At 40.4% G+C, this 21,540-nt stretch overlaps 1 protein-coding gene across 4 annotated transcripts in view; it reads right to left on the bottom strand.

The window, feature by feature from the left end:
* The window catches only part of PATJ (PATJ crumbs cell polarity complex component), a 385,356-nt gene that overhangs the window by 4,171 nt on the left and 359,645 nt on the right, over positions 1-21,540 (bottom strand). For 3 of the 4 annotated variants that reach the window (XM_055402500.2, XM_055402503.2, XM_055402502.2), the window contains 2 exons: positions 5,588-5,694; positions 2,207-2,330 (listed from right to left, as the gene is read on the bottom strand). In XM_055402500.2, the coding sequence (XP_055258475.2) occupies positions 2,207-2,330; positions 5,588-5,694 (231 nt within the window). The remainder of the gene's footprint in view (positions 1-2,206; positions 2,331-5,587; positions 5,695-21,540) is intronic. The other variant, XM_055402504.2, reaches the window with a different exon arrangement.

Here is a 21,540-nt window from a genome sequence, read left to right as displayed (position 1 = left end):
GGAATTCCCTGGTGGTCCAGTGGTTAGGACTCCGTACTTTCATTGTTGGAGGCCCAGGTTAAATCCCTGATTAGGGAACTAAGCTCCCACAAACTTCGAGGTGTGGCCAAAAAATCAAATATATTATAATGAACTCCATGAAACTGTGTGAACAGTAATAATGATAATTTGCACTGGAATCTTCTTTTACTGACACTGAATTCAGTAGGTTATAAGCTCGTACTTGGGAACTTTTTTTTTCTGTGTGTCTCACTTTACCAAAAAGGTCCATTCCTTAAAATATGAAATATACCAAGGATCCTCAATATTTATTACCATGTTACTACTTACGTAGGTGATTTCTAAATGATCACTTTCAATGACAAGAGCATTCTGTGTGAGCTTCAGTCTGTTCATTATTCACGCTAAACTCATCCCCCTTGACTTGATAGTAGTTTCTTTTTAAAAATCTGCCAGCAATGCCTGTCCTGATGTTCTGAGAAACAGCACCTGACCCACTCACAGTCTCCGTGGACGTGCAGCAGGGATAGGCACAGCCTGCTGAACCAGGCCCCAGGGTGAAAGACCTTAGAGCCGACCTGTGCTCTCTCTGGACTGTAGTCCGTGTCCTCACAGGTAGGAAGTGAAGTCGCTCAGTCGTGTCCAACTCTTTGCGACCCCGTGGACTGTAACCTACCAGGTTCCTCCATCCATGGGATTTTCCAGGCAAGAGTACTGGAGTAGGTTGCCATTTCCTTCTCCAGAGACAGGTAGGAAGGGAGCTGATGGTTACAGACATTCTGGAGGGACTTTACAGAGACAAAGGCAGGCAGGCAGAACTTGCTGAAAGGTGGGGGCTCACCGTGCAGCCTTTCCACTATCCTTATCTCCAGAGCTGGCTCTTTTAAATGCAAAGTATAACAGCTCACTCAAAGAATCATGATCACAGCTACTTACAGTGTTATCTTAGGAAAAGGAGGGTCTGTAGGTGGTTTATCCACTTTGGGGATTATCAGACAGGGACAGCACTGTTATCCAGAATGTTTCTTTTTTAAAAATATTAAAAAAAAAAATCTATTCCTTTTTTGGCCACACCATGTGGAATGTGGGATCTTAGTTCCCCAATCAGGGATTGATTCCCCTGCAGTGGAAGTGTGGAGTCTTAAGCACTGAACCATCAAGGAAGTCCCAGAATGTTTCTGATCTGCCTTCCTCTCCCTTTTCATCCATCACCAGCTGTGTGTTTGGGAATAACATGCCTCCTTAACAGACAATCTTGCAAGATGGCAATAGGAGTGGAAATCTGCAGCTGCCTAACATGTTCCAAAAGCAAAAGCCAAAGGATTAAGACTTGTGTCAGATCACAGACCCAGTTAACAGGTGATAATATCTGCACAGGTAAAAGCAAACTTGTATGTAGGCTTTAGCATAGCTTTCTAGAAAGAGAAAGAATCTATCATATCTTTTTTGAGGGCCTTTATTTCTTTAGGAAAAAAAAGCACTAGGAAGCAATTTGATCAATTAGTAAACAAATGACTATGATAAAAGCATTGAAGAGTAAAGTTGTAATATCAGTACTAAATACTTTTCAGAGATCTTAAAAGTTTATAATGAATTTAGATTCCAACTTTAATAATGAAATTCACACCATGACCTGTGTATTAAGTAGGATGAACTGGACTATTTAATTCCTGAAAAACACCATTATCCAGGCTTAGTCTAACACACTGGGCTGTCCTGTAAGTATTTGGCAGACCATTGGAAGAGAGAAAACCACCTTTAGCTAAAGAATCCTGAAGTTTTGGTGATGGGCAGTCATTAATGCTGCACTGATCCCACAGAACTTTATGCCATGGCCTTCTGCTATCTTTCTTTATGGAAAGCTAAATCTTTTTTCTAGCCAGAACAATACTTCCAAGGCCAAAGAGCTTTTGCAGAGAGTGTGCCATGCTCCTTATACTGGTTGTTGGAAGAAGACACTCTTTGAAATCTTTTAGCATCTACTTTTGTAAAAGGGTCCAAAGAATATTATACTTCTTGTGATTCCACTTTTATAAAAGAATTCTTCTTGCACTTGTGTGGTGCAGGAATTTTCTATATGATGAAAGTGAAACAAGCATACATGCATGCATTCAGGTGTCAAAGTGAAGTAAAGCAAAACACTTAAAAAAAAATCTCACCTAAGTTTCATTAAAACAAAAAAGTACAGTAAAAAGGAAAAAAATACCTTTGCAAATATAGTCTTGACATAAATTGGCAGGTCTCCATGGGGACTTCCAAAACCCCCTACAATACTAAACCCCAATCCTTCAGAGCCTTTCTCCAAAGTAATAATCTTAGGTGGAGGTGTTCTGAAAACACAATGCACGCTGTTTAATTCAAGAATAGATATTGAGAGGGAATTTCATTTTCATGGAAGAACACAGATTTGAGAGAGACTTTCATACTGCGAAACAAGGAAGGTCAGTTTATCAAATCAAACTGTCAGCAGTCTAGAAACTTATTTTGAATTTCCTATATTATGCCAATATTCTGAATGTTTTAGAGGCTTCTCTTTCATAAAATCCACTGTTTTTTTAACTAAGAAATAAAGTCATGATGCTGAAGTTGTCAAAGTACTCTTCTATTTGCATAGGTTTTAACTTTTAAAATTACTGTTTGAAGCTGAACAGAACTGTCTTTACATTTGTGAAGAACGTGCGTGGAGATGGAGAGGCAGGATATCACTTGAGTTTGTTGCACCCCGCAGTCTGCAGGTGGACTTCTGAACAGGTGATGTCAGCCCGAGAGTTCAGGGAACGGCTGCTCTTTTTCTGCCTGAATATCCTCACCACAAGTGATTCCCACTTCCACAGAGAGTGGGAAATCATTCTTCAAAATCAAATTCTAATCTTCCCTGATGCCTTTGGAAGCATCCCAACCTTCTCTGTGCTCCCTTTGTACTTGGTCTACCATTCCACTTGCCATATTGCATCATCATTCTTTAACCATCATTCTCCTCTACCAACCTAAAACTCCTTAATGCTCTTCTCTGAGCATTCCCAGCACCAAGCACTGTGCCTGTAACAACCTCAGGATCATGACTTTGTAAATGAGAACTGAAATCTAGAAGAGAGAAATCAAGGTGAAGCAAAAATGGTTAAAGAACATTTGTTTCAAATGTATTATTTAGATTATCAAAGCTTCGTCCAGTGTGGAAGTCATCTCTCTCAGAAACAACATAGCTAAAAATTAAATTACCGATGTGGGTTCACAAGGAGTTAAGCGTAACTAATGCCAATTTCTTATTCCTGTATGTAGTTGTCCAAAGGGTAAAACCTAAAGGAGTTCCAACACCCCAGGTCCTGTTGTCTTATTTGCAGGAGGTTTGTCTGTGTTTCCTGGCAATATTACTTGTATTGCAACAGCATGCTTATCCAAGAGGCAGCACCATCTAATATAAATGCAGCCATTCATGCGATATTTGCAAACTCAGAGAAATTTGCCAACCTGGGACACAAGCAACCTCTGAATATGCTGTCTGCCTCAACTACTCTTCCTCTCCTCTGCCTTGATTTTGCCTGGCTTATTTTAAGCTTGATTTTCAGCTGCTTCCCATTGATACTGGTTGTTTGTTGATACATCTACTGGTTGTTTACATCAGGCATTTATAGTAATTTCTGAATGTCTATGCCGTATATATTATTAACTGTTTCCAATGACACTCCAGCTTTTTTCAATTATTCTAAAACTCAGCTTAGGCATTTAGTGCTAAGTACACTCCAGTGTTCTTGCCTGGAGAATCCCAGGGACGGGGGAGCCTGGTGGGCTTCCGTCTGTGGGGTCACACAGAGTCGGACACGACTGAAGTGACTTAGCAGCAGCAGCAGCAGCAACACTCCCTAGTTGAGTTATGTCTCTCTTCCATGGTTTCAAAGGACCCTGTGCTTACTTCTCTCTCTCATTGAACTTGGTTCTCCAGCACTTACCAACTGTTTATAACCATGGATTTATGGGTCTGTTTTTTTAATTCTCTGGCAGTTCCATGAGAACTGGGGTAATGCCTTCACCTATGTTTCTGAGTTTGAGTCCTCAGGACCCAACACTTGAACAGTGTCTTAGGAAGGCACTCAATAAATATCTGCTGAAATAATGATATTATCCCCTATGGCTGAATGGTAATGATGTCATGAATATGATTCTACCTTTCACCACTTTGTAGCCTTATCAGCACTCTCAGTATAGCCCACTGGCTGGACATGAACTTGATTCATGTCTCCTCTTTTAAACACAGCCCCCATTTCCAAGGATACTGAGGTGGGAACCTTGAAGTCCAAAGCCATTGTTTCAGAGCTAGCCCCTGGGGCCCACCAAATCCTTAGAGACCTTCATAACTGTGCCTATTCACAATTAGAGCCTGTTTCCTTAGGGAGAGAGGAAAACCAGCTCCACTCCTCCATTGGCAACACTACGTGGAGTTTGTTTCCATTTATCTCACACTTTCATTTTATTAGTTTTAATACACTTTCATGTAGAAGACTAGTAAAAAAAAAAACAAAACCCAAATGTTAACAGTGGTCAGATTGTAAGTGATCTTTAAATTATTTTATGCTAGTGGTTCCCAGCCTGCTGGCAGCTGTGGGATCATAGCAAAGGACCCAGGGTCACAGGGCACCTCTGCAATTCCACAACACATTGAAGGGTATTACGTGAACCCTATTCTTCACACAAGGGTCCTGATAAATAAAGAGCCACTATGGCTTGAAAATATTATACTTTCATGTATTTGTCCATCTTAGTAGCAAGCATTCATTATTTTCATAATGAAAAGAAAGTAAAATGAACCTAGTTCAATATTCTTAAGAAAAACAAAATCAAAGCTCTCACTTAAATTGATGAACAATCAGGAAAAAGTTGGGAATGGCTGTGATCACTAGATCCTTCCAATAAATCACTCAGATCAGTCCACAAACATTTATTGAGCACTGGCTAGTGACCAGGCACTTGTGGAACTGGAGTAACTTCTGGGGCAGCATTTCTCAAAGTCTGAGTCCCCAGCTTATCTGCAGCAACATTTTCCTGGAGAACCCAATGTCGACCACCTACTCAGGCTCTCTGTGAATGGGCCAGAAGAATTACAATTTTTAAATATGCTTTTAGATTATTTTTATGGATATTCTAGTTTGAGAAACACTGCTTTGATGAGCAACTTTAACTGCAGTGACAGGTTTTAACAAAAAAAAAATGTCAGCAATTATGACAAGAAGAGTTAACCTCAGAACAAGATTTTAGCTTAGAAAACTTAGGGCACGTGTTTCTCTGCATAATAAAGCAGGGTGAGCTTAGGCTATAAATCTGGGGTTTCTGGGTGGACAGGGCACATGCACAGTGGCCAGATGCAGTGTGTATAGGCCCAATAGCAACAGTTCATGAAGAACTCACATGATGGAACAAAGCCCTGTGAGAAGTGGAACAACCCTGGTGTTTTCTTGGAGGTTCTCCAGGAATCAGAAAATGTAATGTGCACTATCCATTCCTCTCCCTTACGGGGCATACTCTACAATCTGGACAAGGTCTCACTGAGCTTTGCCCACACACATAAGAGGCACTCTGCTTCTAGAATACTCACTCTGTGTCCTCCAGATGATGCTCAGCAGTGGGCGAACCAATGTGGTAGCCCGTAGATATGTTCTCAAGCTGAGTTGCGATGGCACTTACATTGGTATCTGCTACAACCTGTTGGGGGGAAGTCAGAGCAAGACAACCCATTATAAGTCAGGGGAGAATTAGAGAAATCATACTCTATCCAACCATGAGTTCTCAGTCTTACCTTATCTAACCCATCTGTAGCACTCGACACATGCGTTATTCTTTCTCTTAAACTGTTTTCCTCATTTGGCTTCCATAGTGTTACACTTCACTAGTTTCCTTTCTACGTTCTGGCCATTCCTTCATAGCTCACAGAACTCTAACTCTCAGAGTGCCACAGATTCACTCCTGGAGCTTCTTCTCTTTCCATCTCAACATCCTCTTAGTAATCTCAGGGGATATCATATCACCTTCAAAATTTAAATATGTAATGATAATTCCTGAATCTGTACCTTCAACACCACCTCTTACTTAACTCTAGACCTATGTATCCAATCACCAATTTGATACTCCTAGCGGGATGCCCAGCAGGTATCTCAAACTAATCTGTCCAACCCTGAGCCACCCCCCGGACCCCATCTCTGCTCCCTAGCCTTTCTTATCTCAGGTAATGCAACAGAATTTCTCCAGCCTTAGCAAATACCTTGGTGTCATCCTTGAACCCTCTTCCTTTTACAACCCGTTTTCAATACTCATGCAACTGGTCTTCCTATAAAATCATCTCTTGCTCGGAGTCTTAAAAAAGCCTCCTTACTGGCCTCCCTGCTTCAGCTCCCCCCACCCCCACTCAGTCCATAGCAGCTAGAATGTGTCTGTTAAAATACAGAGGATTAGTTCACTCTTCTGCTTAAAACTATCCAAAGGAAATCTGGACTCCCTTGGATAACATGCTGAAGTTCTTAGATTGTCTATGAGGTCATCAGTAGGTGACCGGCCCAGTTATGACTCCACTTTTGTCTCCAAACATTTTCCCCTGTGTTCACTCTGCTCCTGGAACCCAGGTCTCCTGCATTGCAGGCAGTAAAGAATCCACATGCAAGGTGGGAGACCTGGGTTCAATCCCTGGATTAGGAAGATTCCCTGCAGAAGGGAAAGGCTACCCACTCCAGTATTCTGGCCTGGAGAATTCCATGGACTATACAGTCCATGGGGTCGCAAAAGAGTTGGACACGACTGAGCGACTTTCACTTTCACTCTGCTCCAGCCACACTGGCCTCCTGGCTTTTCCTCTAATGTGCCAGAGACATCTCCACCTTGGTGCTTTGCAACTGATTTGCATTTTGCCTGGAATTTCTGCATCCAGTATGTTCATGGCTAGCTCCTTCACTTCTCTCAGGTCTTTAAAATCACCTTCTTTGGCCACCTTAACTAAAATTCCCACACCAATGTCCCAGCCCAACATTTTATATTGTTTAAAAAGAAACAACAGGCCTCCAGCACAGAAATGGATGCACAGATCAATGGAACAGGAGAGCCCAGAGATCAACCTACACACCTATGGCCAATTAATCTATGACAAAGGAGGCAAAACTATGCAATGGGGAAGAGAGTATCTTTAACAGTGGTGTTGGGAACACCAGACAAGTACATGTAAAAGAATGAAATTATAATTTTTTTTCATACCACATACAAACATAAATTCAGAATGGGTTAAATGTAAAATTGGAAACTGTAAAACTCCTAGAAGAAAACATAAGCAGTACACTCTTTAATATAAATCTTAACAATAATTTTTTGAATCTGTCTCCTTAGGAAAGGGAAACAAAAGCAAAAATAAACAATGGAAAGTAATTAAATTAAAAAGTTTTTGCACAAAGAAGGAAACCATCAACAAAATGAAAAGACAAACTACTGAATGGGAAAAGTTATTTGCAAATGACATGTCTTATAAGTGGTTAATATCCAAAATATATAAAGAGCTCATACAATTCATAATATATATATTAAAAAAAATGAACCACCTGGTTAAAAATAGTCAGAAGATCTGAACAAACATTTTTCCAAAGAAGACATATAGATGGTGAAAGGGCCCATGAAAAGATGCTCAATATCACTAATCATCATAGAAAAGCAAAGCAAAACCACAATGAGACAGAACTTTACACCTGTCAGAATGTATACTGTCAAAAAGACCACAAATAATAAATTGGTGAGACTAGGGAGAAAAGGGAACCCTAGTACACTGTTGGCTGGAATGTCAATTGACACTGCTGTAATGGAAAACAGTACAGAGTAATGTAAGTGTCCATCAACAGATGAATAGATAAGGACTTCCTTGATGGTCCAGTGGCTAAGAAGCTGTGCTTCCAATGCAGGGGTTCCATTCTTGGCTGGGGAACTAGATTCTATTAAAGATCCTGCATGCTAAAACAAGGATAGAAGATTCTGTGTGCTGGAACTAAGACCCAGCACAGCCAAATAAATAAATAAAAGTAAATATTTTAAAAACCTCATTTTATTTTAAAATAAAAGAATCTTTGACTTAAAAAAAAACCCACACGGAAGGACAAAGAAGATGGACACAAAGGAATACTATTCAGTAACAAAAAATTTGCAATTTTTGCAAAACTCTGCATCCACATGAATGGACCTACAGGATATTATGCTTAGTAAACTAAGTAAGAGAAAAATACATACTGTTATGTTTTCACTTACACATGGGAACTAAAAAATAAATGAATGGATATAACAAAACATAAACAGACTCACTGATACAGAGAACTAGGTTATCCATTGGGGGATGGGAAGGGGGGAGACGCGAGAAAGGGGAAGGGGATTAAGTACAAACTCCTGGGTATAAGATAAATAAAATACAAGGATGTCATATATATCACAAAGAATATAGCCAATATTATATGATGACTTTAAATGGAGTATATGTTGTACACCTGAAACTAATATTAAGACATTGTAAATCAACTATATTTCAATTTTAAAAAATTAATTAAAACAAAAGAGGAGAGAACAAGATGGCAGAGGAGCTGGTGGACGTGGAGTACATCTCTCTCCAAGGATACATCAAGAATACACCTTCAGACACAGAAATGCATGCAGAACACCAGCTGAGAGCGGACAGGAGTACCTGACCAGTGGAAAAGAATATATAGAGCCATGCAAAACTTGGTAGGATGAAGGAACTGGGGGGAAAAACAGGAATGTTAGTACGACTGGACCTGTCCTTGGCAGGTGGGGGAACTGAAGCAGGGGTCTAATCCCCACAGTGGGGCAACTGTCTGAGGCAGAGGAGAAACATTTAAGGCTGAGAGTGAAACAGCTGATCTGTGGCAGCCTAAATGGAATGAGAACTTGACAGTCCTTGCCGAAGCCATATGCCGGGCAGGAATGCGGGTCTCCTGGAAGGGGCAGAGGCTGGGAGCTGGAGTTTAGGGATTGTGGAGCAATCCCAGTTCAAGGGCTGCTGTTGACCTTGGAGAGACAGATCAAGGGGATATGAGGGAGGAGATCATGGTGGGAAATGCCTGTGGAGGAAAGCCAGGCAGCCATGAAAGAAAGGCGACACTGCTGAGTCACACGTAGAGGGTGGAGCCATTACCATAGCCTCTCTCTCTCCACATGCCAGCTGCAGCAGCTGAACAATAGAGGCTGGACCATCAAATGCCTGAGGCACTGAACTACAGAGTAGGACCCCACCCAGGGTGCCCCTTTAAGTGCCTGATGCACCGAACAACAGAGAAGGACCCCAGGCAAGGGAGCCCTCTAAGTGCCTGAATGGGTGGAGCTATGGAGAAAGACTGGCCAAAGAGGTCTTCTGATCGCCAGCTACAAGAGGCTTGAAAAAAGACTCTGATAGGGCCATAACTCCTGCTGTGAAGGCAGTCTGTGTCCCTGAATACTTGGTGTCGCCAAGGTCCCTGCAAGCCAAGCAGCTGCACCACCTTCACACTCAACTCTCACTGGGGCAGAGCTGCCACAGGCAAAAAAAAAAAAAAAAAAAAGTCTTGTGTTTATGTGCACAGGGTCACTTTGGTCCTGTCCGACTCTTTTCGACCCTGTAGACTGTGGCCTGCCAGGCTTCTCTGTCAGAGAGGGGGTTCTCCAGGCAAGAATACTGAAGCATATTGGCCAGTACTGGTTGCCATACCTAGCCACCAACCCCGCTGAGTACCTGGTGCTGCCAGAATCCCTGTGATCCAATCAGCTGCATCACTTCCACACCTGGCCTTCACAGGGGCAAACCCAAGCCCTCCAGGGTGGCCTCAGGAGCTAAACACTAGTGGACAACCCACATGTAGAGGTGGAAATAAAACCACAATTAAAACCAAGGGGCAGTGCAGCTAAGGAAGAAGACCCAAAACCTTCCTACCAGCTGTACAAGCTGCAGATTAAATCCACACATTAACTAATAGACTCTGTGTCTATGGAATATATAAAAGGCCATTGAGAGCTCCCACAAAATAAAACGCCCTAGCTCTGTGGACATTGGAGACAAGAACACACAGGAGCAGGACCAGATTAGAATCTGAGCAGCCCCCACAGCAGGTCCAGAGATCAGTACAGTGTTGGAGGGCATCCTAAGGAGGTAAGGTGGACTGTGATTCCCTGCACAGGAAAGGACTCTGACAGCAGTGACTCAAGGAAAACATTTATTATTCTTATTTTTTGACTTGTTCTGTAGATTCTTTTGGATTTTTTTTTCCCATCTGTTGTAGTTGTCAATTTTATTGGCACTAAGAAATCCAATTAAGCTTTTGAGCTTTTTTTGTTTTTTTCTTTTCTCAGTCACACTTTTTATTGTTGTTATAAACCTCTGCCTTTACGATGGGCTTTTGCAGTTCTGTGGAGTTTTCCTCTTTTTTTTTCTTTTTTTTAATTTTAATTTTTTGAACTTATTATTATTTTTTCTACATTTATTCTTTGTTTGCTTTTCTTACTATTCTTTTCCCCTTGCAGTTAAGCTTTAACATATATAAATCTTCTTTATCTACCTCTATTTAACCTTGCATAGCTATTCTTTCTTCTTTTCTTTCTCTCCTTTCCTCTCAATGTATTTGTTAGTTTTATTTTCATTGCTTTATTCCCCAATTGGCACCTTGCTTTAGTTTTGTTTTCCAGTTTGTGCTTTAATTAGTTTTGTTCTGGTAGATATAATTTTTGGTTTCCTTTGTTTGCCAGGTCAATCTATTGTACTTAATTTTTGTTGGACTGTTTTGATTTTGCTTATGGGTGTGTATGGATATGTATATTCAGTCACACTTTCTACTATTGTTATAAACCTCTGCCTCTACATTGGGCTTTTGCAGTTCTGTGGAATTTTCCTTTTTATCCCTTTTTTCTTTCTTCTTCCATTTTTGTCTCTTTTTTATAATTTTAATTTTTTAAACCTATTATATTTTTTCTACATTTATTCCTTCACTTGCCTTTCCTACTGTTCTTTTCCCCTTGCAGTTACTCTTTAATGTATATAAATCTTCTTCATCTACCTCTATTTAACTTTGTATATCTTTCTTTTTTTTCTTTCTTTCCTTTCCTCTCAACATATTTGTTAGTTTTGTTTTCATTGCTTTATTCCCCACTTGGCACCTTGCTTTAGTTTTGTTTTCCAGTTTGTGCTTAAGTTAGTTTTGTTCTTAACTGGTAAATATAATTTTTTATTTCCTCTGTTTGCCCGGTCAATCTACTGTTTTATTTTTGTTGGACTGTTTTCACTTTGCTCATGGGAGTATATGTATATATGTATATTCCATTATTTTAATTATTATTTGCCTGATTTTCTAACTGCTGTTTGCCTGGGGTTAATCTTCGGTTTCTCATTTTTGGATATTTGTTTTACTCTCCCTTAAAAATCCCAGGGACAGCGGAGCCTGGTGGGCTGCCGTCTGTGGGGTCGCACAGAGTCGGACATGACTGAAGTGACTTAGCAGCAGCAGCAGCAATGCCATAACAAACCACTGTGGAATCTTCATTCCTGACCAGAGATCAAACCCTGAGCCTTTGGAGCGGGAGCGCTGACTCCAAGACCCTACACTACCAGAGAACTAACCCTAGGGAACATCAAATAATGAAAACTCACACAGAGGAAACCACTTGAATACAAGACCTGGTATCACCCAAGCACCAGTAGCACCCTGTGCAGGATGCCTCATCTAAACAACAAACAAAACAAAAATACAAACCAAATCATCAGCAAACAGGAATACTACCTCACTCTTAGCAGCAGCAGCCTTGCCCATCAGAGGGAAAACGAACAAACAAAAACTCAGCACAAATCTCACCCTATACGAACCTCACACAAACCACTGGACCAACCTTAGGAGGGCAAACACTAAAAGGAAAAAAGAATTCAACCTTCTTCAAGGAAAGAATTCAACTTTTCTTGAAGCCTGGGAAAAGGAGGCCTCAAACACAATAACTTAACAAAAAAAAAAAAAAGAAAGAAAAGTCAGAGAAATGCTGCAGAAATGAAGGAACAAACCAGAAACACAGAGGTTCAAATAAATGAAGAGGAAACAGGAAAATTACCTGAAGAATAATTCAGAATAATGATAGTAAAGATGATCAAAAACCTTGAAAACAAAATGGAGAAAATGCAAGAATCAATTAACAAAGAGCTAGAAGAGTTAAAGAGTAAATGTACAGAGACAAACAACAGAACTGCTGAAATTAAAAATACTCTAGAAGGAATCAATAGCAGAATATATGAAGCAGAAGAATGAATCAGTGAGCTGGGAGATAAAATGGTGGAAATAACTTCTGAAGAGCAGAATAAAGTAAAAAGAATGAAAAGAGCTGAGGACATTCTCAGAGGCCACTGGGACCATATCAAATGCTGTTGCCGCTGCTGCTAAGTCACTTCAGTCGTGTCCGACTCTGTGTGACCCCATAGATGGAAGCCCTCCAGGCTCCCCCGTCTCTGGGATTCTCCAGGCAAGAACACTGGAGTGGGTTGCCATTTCCTTCTCCAATGTGTGAAAGTGAAAAGTGAAAGTGAGGTCAGTCAGTCGTGTCTGACCCTTAGCGACCCCACAGACTGCAGCCTACCAGGCTCCTCCATCCATGGGATTTTCTAGGCAAGAGTACTGGAGTGGCTTGCCATTGCCTTCTCCGATATCAAATGCACCAACATTCAAATTATAGGGGTCCCAGAAGAAGAAGGGAAAAAAGGGGTATGAGAAAATTTTTGAAGATTATAGTTGAAAATTTCCCCATCGTGGAAAAGGAAATAGCCAATCAAGTCCAAGAGGCACGAAGAGTCCCATACAGGATAAATCCAAGGAGAAATACGCCAAGACACATACTAATCAAACTAACAAAGACTAAACACAAAGAAAGAATATTAAAAGCAGCAAGGGAGAAGCAACAAGTAACATACAAAGGAAACCCCATACACTTAACAGCTGATCTTTCAGCAGAAACTCTGCAGGCCAGAAGGGAATGGCAGGATATATTTAAAGTATTGAAAGGGAAAAATCTACAACCAAGATTACTGTACCCAGCAAGGGTCTCATTCAAAAATGATGGAGAAATAAGAAACTTTTCAGACAAGCAAAAGTTAAGAGAATTCAGTACCACCAAACCAGCTTTATAACAAATGTTAAACGGACTTATATAGTCAAGAAATATAAGAGAAGAAAAAAGATCTACAAAATCAACCCCAAACAATTACAAAATGACAAAGGAACATGTATATCAATAATTCCTTTCAATGCAAATGGATTAAATGCTCCAACCAAAAGACACAGACTGGCTGAATGGATATAAAAACAAGACCCATATATAAGCTGTCTACAAGAAACCCACTTCAGACCTGAAGACACATGTGGACTGAAAATGAGAGGATGGAAAAGTATATTCCATGCAAATGGGAAGCAAAAGAAAGCTGGAGTAGCAATCCTCATATCAGACAAAATAGACCTTAAAATAAAGATTACAAGAGATAAGGAAGGACACTATATAATTGATCAAGGGATCAATCCAAGAGGAAGACATAACAATTGTAAACATCTATACACCCAACATGCTACTGCTGCTGCTAAGTCATTTCAGTTGTGTCTGACCCTGTGTGATCCCATAGACAGCAGCCCATCAGGCTCCTCTGTCCCTGGGATTCTCCAGGCAAGAATACTGGAGTGGGTTGCCATTTCCTTCTCCAATGCATGAGAGTGAAAAGTGAAAGTGAAGTCACTCAGTCGTGCCTGACTCTTTGCAACCACATGGTCTGTAGCCTACCAGGCTCCTTCGTCCATGGGATTTTCCAGGCAAGAGTACTAGAGTGGATTGCCATTTCCATCTCCAATGCACCCAACATAGGAGCACCTCAATACACAAGACAAACACTAACAGACATAAAAGGAGAAACTGACAGTAACACAATAATAGTAGGAGACTTTAATACCCCACTCACACCAATGGACAGATCATCAAAACAGAAAATTAATAAGGAAACACAAGTCTTAAATGATACATTAGATGAGATGGACCTCATTGATATCTTCAGGACATTCCACCCAAATGCAGAACACACCTTCTTCTCAAGTGGAACATTCTCCAAGATAGACCACATCTTGGGTCACAAATCAAACCTCAGTAAATTTAAGAAAATCGAAATCGTAACAAGTATCTTCTCCAACCACAATGCTATGAGACTAGAGATCAACTATAAGAAAAAAAACCGTAAGAAACACAAATACATGGAGATTAAACAACACATTTCTAAATAACCAACAGGTTACTGAAGAAATCAAAGTGAAATAAAAAAATTTATAGAAACAACTGACAATGAAAACATGACAACTCAAAATCTATGGGATGCAGCAAAAGTAGTTCTAAGAGGGAAGTTTATAGCAATACAATCCTACCTCAAGAAACAAGAAAAACATCGAATAGACAACCTAACTTTACACCTAAAGCAACTGGAAAAAGAAGGAAAAAACCCCAAAATTAGTAGAATGAAAGAAATCATAAAGATCCGAGCAGAAATAAATAAAAAAATAAAAGAAACAATAGTAAAGATTAATAAAACTAAAAGCTGGTTCTTTGAGAAGATAAACAAAATTGACAAACCCTTAGCCAGACTCATCAAGAAAAAAAGAGAGAAAAATCAAATCAACAAAATTAGAAATGAAAAAGGAGAGGTTACAACAGACAATGCAGAAATACAAAGGATTATAAGAGACTTATGAACAACTATATGGCAATAAAATAGATAACCTGGAAGAAATGGACAGATTCTTAGAAAAGTTCCATCTTCCAAGACTGAACCAGGAAGAATTAGAAATTTTGAACAACACAACTACAAGCACTTAAATTGAAGCTGTGATCAAAAAACACCCAAAAAACAAAAGCCCAGGACCAGATGGCTTCATAGAAGAATTCTATCAAACATTTAGAGAAGAGCTAATGCCTATCCTTCTAAAACTCTTTCAAAAATTGTGAGGAAGAAACACTTCCAAATTCATTCTACCAGGCAATTATCACCCTGATACCAAAACCAGACAAAGACGACACACAAAAAAGAAAACTACAGGCCAATATCACTGAAGAACATAGATACAAAAATCCTCAACAAAATTCTAGCAAACAGAATTCAGCAACACATCAAAAAGCTCATACACCATGATCCGTTCCGTTCCGTTCCGTTCGGTCGCTCAGTCGTGTCCGACGCTATGCAACCCCGTGGACTGTAACCTACCAGGCTTCTCCGTCCATGGGATTCTCCAGGCAAGAATACTGGAGTGGGTTACCGTTTCCTTCTTCAGGGGATCTTCCTGACCCAGGGATCGAACCCGGGTCTCCCGCATTGGAGGCAGACGCTTTAACCTCTGAGCTACCAGGGAAGCCCACACCATGATCAAGTTGGGTTTATTCCAGGGATACAAGGACTCTTCAGTATACACAAATCAATCAATGTGATACACCATATTAACAAACTGAAAGATAAAAAGCATATATAACCTCAATAGGTGTATAAAAAGCCTTTGACAAAATTCAGCACCCATTTATGATTAAAACTCTTCAAAAAATGGTCATAGAGGGAACCTACCTCAACATAGTAAAGGCCATATATGATAAGCCTATAGCAAACAATATTCTCAGTGGTGAAGGACTGAAAGCATCCCCCCTAAGATCAGGAACAAGACAAGAGTGTCCACTTTCACCACTATTGTTCAACATAGTTCTGGAAGTCCTAGCTACAGCAATCAGAGAAGAAAAAGAAATAAAAGGAATCCAGATCAGAAGTCAAGCTCTCACTGTTTGCAGATGGCCTGATACTGAACATAGAAAACCCTAAAGACAGTATCAGAAAATTACTACAGCTAATCAGTGAATACAGCAAAGTTGTAGGATACAAAAACAATACACAGAAATCACTTGCATTTTTATATACTACCAATGAAAAATCAGAAAGAGCAATTAAGGAATCAATCCCATTCACCACAGCAACAAAAAGAATTAAATATCTAGGAATAAACTTATATAAGGAGATGAAAGAACGGTATACAGAAAACTATAAGACACTAATGAAAGAAATCAAAAATGACATAAACAGATAGAGAGATATTCCATGCTCCTGGGTAGGAAGAATCAACATTGTAAAAATGACTATACTACCAAATGCAATCTACAGATTTAATGCAATCCCTATCAATTTACCAAAGGCATTTTTTCATAGAACTAAAACATAAAATTTCACAATTCATAAGGAAACACAAAAGACCCCTAATAGCCAAAGTAGTCTTGAGAAAGAAGAATGAAGCTGAAGGAATCAAGCTTCCTGACTTCAGGTTATATTACAAAGCTACAGTCATCAAGACAGCATGGTACTGGTACAAAATCAGAAATACAGACCAAGGGAACAAGATAGAGCAGAAATAAACCCATACACCTAAGGGTGCCTTATTTTTTTACAAAGGAGGCAAGAATATACAATGGGGCAAAGACAGTCTCTTCAATAAATGGTGCTGAGAAAACTGGACAGATACATGCAAAAGATGGAGAAGGAAATGGCAACCCACTCCAGTACTCTTGCCTGAAAAATCCCATAGACTGAGAATCCTGGTAGGCTACAGTCCATGGGGTCGCAGAGAGTTGGACACGACTGAGCGACTTCACTTCACATGTAAAAGAATCAAATTAGAACACTTAACAATATATACAAAGATAAACTCAAAATGGCTTAAAGACCTAAATGTAAGACCAGAAACTATAAAACTCTTAGAGGAAAACAGGCAGAACACTCAGAATGACAGAAATCAAAGCAAGATCCTCTATGACCCACCTAGAGTAATAGAAATAAAAGCAGAAGTAAACAGGTGGGACCTGATTAAACTTAAAAGCTTTTGCACAGCAAAGGAAACTATAAGCAAGGTGAAAAGACAACCCTCAGAATGGGAGAAAATAATAGCAAATGAAACAATTGACAAAGGATTAATATCCAAAATATACAAGCAGCGCATACAACACAATACCAGAAAAACAAATAACCCAATCAAAAAGTGGGAAAAAGACCTAAACAGACATTTCTCCAAAGAAGACATACAGATGGCTAACAAACACATGAAAAGATGCTCAACATCGCTCATTATTAGAGAAATGCAAATCAAAACTACAATGAGATATCACCTCACACTGGTCAGAATGGCCTTCATCAAAATGTCTACAAACAATAACTGCTGGAGAGGGTGTGGAGAAAAGGGAAACTTGCACTGTTGGTGGGAATGTAAACTGATATAGCCACTATGGAAGGCAGTATGGAGATTCCTTAAAAAGACTAGGAGTAAAACCAATCCCACTCCTAGGCATACACCCTGTGGAAACCAAAATTGAAAGAGACACATGTATCCCATTGTTCATTGGAGCACTATTTACAATAGCTAGAACATGGAAGCAACCTAGATGTCCATTGACAGATGAATGGATAAAGAAGCTGTGGTACATATACACAATGGAATCTTACACAGCCAAAAAAAGGAACACATTTGAGTCAGTTTTAACGAGGTGGATGAACCTAGAACCTATTATACAGAGTGAAGTGAGTCAGAAAGAGATAAATACCGTATTCTGACACAACTGAGCGACTGAACTGAACTGAACACATATATAAGGAATCTAGAAAAATGGTACTGAAGAATTTATTTACAGGGCAACAGTGGAGAAACAGAGAACAGACTTATGGACGTGGGGAGAGGGGAGGAGAGGGTGAGATGTATGGAGAGGGTAACATGGAAACCTACATTACCATATGTAAAACAGACTGCTGCTGCTGCTACTACTGCTGCTGCTAAGTCACTTCAGTCGTGTCCGACTCTGTGTGATCCCATAGATGGAAGCCCGCCAGGCTCCCCCATCCCTGGGATTCTCCAGGCAAGAACACTGGAGTGGGTTGCCATTTCCTTCTCCAATGTGTGAAAGTGAAAAGTGAAAGTGAAGTCGCTCAGTCGTGTCCGACCCTTAGCGATCCCACGGACTGCAGCCTACTAGGCTCCTCCATCCATGGGATTTTCTAGGCAAGAGTACTGGAGTGGCTTGCCATTGCCTTCTCCGGTAAAATAGACAGCCAACGGGAATTTGCTGTTTGGCTCAGGAAACTCAAACAGGGGCTCTGTGTCAACCTAGAGGGGTGAGATGAGGAGGGAGAAGGGAGGGAGTTGCAAAAGGGAGGGGATATATGTATACCTATAGCTGATCCATATTGAAGTTTGACAGAAAACAGCAAAATTCTGTAAAGCAATTATCCTTCAATAAAAAATAAAACTTTTTTAAAAACTGAATTAAAAAAAGAAAAGAAACTGGCTTAAAATAGAGCCACATATGCTAAGCCCTCCAAGAACTTAACACCTAACCTAACTGCAGTTTTAGTTGCTCCTTGGAGTGGAATTTTAAACCAGTTTGGAATTTCCTCATCAAGACCAATCAGAGAATCTACTTAATAAGTCCTACCTGAAATAATCCACTCTTTTAACTTCCTTGTCCTAAAACCCTCCTTCCTATAAAAGCCTTCCATTTTTGTATAGAACCTTGGAGTACCATTCTATTTGGTAAATGGGATGCATCCCAGTTATCATGAATAATAATAATTCATGAATAATAATGATATAATAATTCATGAATAATAATATTCATGAATCATTGAATAAAGACAAACAGACCTTCAAATTTACTCAGTTTAATTCTGTTTAACAATCTCCTCCTTCCCTGATTTATGTTTTCTTACTACCATTACTATCTAATTAACTATATATATTTTGCCTTGTCTTGTCTTGAAAGTGTGAAAGTGAAAGTCGCTCAGTCGTGTCTGACTCTTTGCGACCCTATGGACTATACAGTCCATGGAATTCTCCAGGCCAGAATACTGGATTGGGTAGCCTTTCCCTTCTCCAGGGGATCTTCCCAACTCAGGGATCGAACCCAGGTCTCCTGCATTGCAGGAGGATTCCTTACCAGCTGAGCCACAAGAGAAGTCCTGTCTTGTCTTATCACTTCATATTAGAATGTGAGGACGTGAAGTTTGTCTGTTTTATTCACCACCACATCCCTCTTATGTAGAACATGTCTACATAGGTGTTCAAGAAATATTTGATGAATGAAAGACTATCTCGTGATTGCCTATGATTTGTGTTTGTTGTTGTTGTTGTTTAGTTGCTCTGTGTGTCTGACTCTTTGCAACTCCGTGGACTGCAGCATGCCAGGCTTCCCAGTCCTTCACCATCTCCTGGAGCTTGTTCAAACTCATGTCCATTGAGTTGGTGATGCCTTCCAATCATATTGTCCTCTGTTGTCCCCTTCTCCTGCCTTCAATCTTTCCCAGCATCTGGGTCTTTTTCAATGAGTCAGCTCTTCAAATCAGGTGGCCAAAGTATTGGAGCTTCAGCTTCAGCATCAGTGCTTCCAATGAACATTCAGGATTGATTTCCTTTAGGATTGACTGGTTTGAACTCCTTGCAGTCCAAAGGACTCTCAAGAGTCTTCTCCCAACACCACAGTTCAAAAGCATCCATTCTTCAACCCTCAGCTTTCTTTACCAGCTCTCACATCCATACATGACTACTGGAAAAACCATAGCCTTACCTAGATGTACCTGTATCAGCAAAGTTATGTCTCTGCTTTTTAATATGCTGCCTAGGTTTGTCATAGCTTTTCTTCCAAGAAGCAAGTGTCTTTTAATTCTATGGCTGCAGTCACCATCTGCAGTGATTTGGGAGCCCCCAAAATAAAGTCTATTATTGTTTCCACTGTTTCCCCATCTATTTGCCATGAAGTGATGGGACCTGAGACCATGATCTTAGTTTTTTGAATGTTGAGTTTTAAGTCAGGTTTTTCACTCTCCTCTTTCACCTTCATCAAGAGGTTCTCAAGTTTTTCTTCACTGATTCACATTTAGATTGTCCCACACAAAAGTATGGCACAAACAAAAATGGTGCAGTGGTAAAGAATCTGCCTGCCAAAGTAAAAGATGCAGATTTAATCCTTGGGTCAGAAAGATCCCCCAGGATAGGAAATGACAACCCCCTCCAGTATTCTTGCCTGGGAAATCCCACAGACAGAAGAGCCTGGCAGGCTACAGTCCTGAGTCAAAAAGAGTCAGACATGACTGAGGGACTGAGCACGCACACAAGCAAAAGTATAGAACTGACATGTAAATAATCAGTTATATTTCTATTCTGCAAAAATATTGCAAAGAATTAAGAAGAAATATGGTATATCTCTGACAGAATGAAGATCTGAATTTGTTTTTGCCACTTAAATGGTACTATGCTTAAGTTTCAGTTTTTCACCTGTTAAACAGGATTCATAAAAAACCTGCCTTGTCTGCTTATTCTGGAGTTGTCATCTACCTCAACTAGTTGTCAGAACTTCTTTCTCAAGGGCTCCTGGACTAAACCTTGCTTCTGATGAACTGTTCTTCTAGATGATACTAGCACACAAAGACAGAGTGAGTTCCTTAGACAGCAAGGAGATCAAACCAGTTAATCCTAAAGGAGAACAACCTTGGATATTCCTTGAAAGGACTGATGCTGAAGCTGAAGCTCCAATACTTTGGCCGCCTGATTCGAAGAGCAGACTCACTGGAAAAGACACTAACCCTGGAAAAGACTGAGGGCAAGAGGAAAAGGGGTGACAGAGGATGAGATGCTTGGATGGCATCATCGCCTCAATGGACACGAGTTTGAGCAAACTCCAGGAGACAGTGAAGGACAAGAAAGCCAGGCGTGCTGCAGTCCCTGGGTTCACAGAGAGTCAGACAGGACTGAGAGACTGAACAACAATGGGGTGAAAGGACTTTACTTAACCTCCGAGCAAGAGCTCGATTTGGTTGCAGTTTCAGGACAAGCCAACAGAGGGCATGACTACCAAAATATGAATAAGTAGAAATGGCACCCACTCCAGCACTCTTGCCTGGAGAATCCCACGGACAGAGGAGCCTGGTAGGCTGCAGTCCATGGGGCTGCAAAGAGTCGGACACGACTGAGCCACTTCACTTCACATCAAGCTTAGTTGCATCTGCTAATAGAGCACTTAGAAAGGAAAGCCACAGGCTGGCCGTGGCTGGATCAGAACACATTTTGGGTGAAGCATCCTATTCTGGGGGAAAACACTGTTTTGCATAAGTTATAAGATCTTCTGGAAATACTAGCATATAAAGAATGAATGAATTGGGGGGATATTTAGGATAAACAACAAAAAGGAAAATGACAAACTGTCCCCTACACTTCCCACCAGTATTTTTCCTCTCCTCCCCAGTAAGTGTAGTGGAGGAATTGTCTTTGCATGTGACTTAAGTCATCCTACCTACTCTCAGCCTACATCATTTTCAAAAGCCCACTCCTTTCCAGTTGCCATTGGCGGGGTCTGACCCAGACTTCATGACCCCGTCTCTGGCTTTCCTCCTGCTTCTGGGCCACTCTTCTGTCTCTGCTGTTCTACAAACCCCTCACGGCTCAGGCCTGGCCGCTTCCCACTTGTACACTCAGGGTC

The sequence above is a fragment of the Moschus berezovskii genome, chromosome 4 (assembly GCF_049115385.1).
Source record: "Moschus berezovskii isolate FMDL1 chromosome 4, NW_MosBer_1.0, whole genome shotgun sequence".
NCBI lineage: Eukaryota > Metazoa > Chordata > Mammalia > Artiodactyla > Moschidae > Moschus > Moschus berezovskii.
The sequence above is the reverse complement of the archived record's forward strand: the minus strand, read 5'-3'. Positions and strand labels throughout refer to the sequence as shown.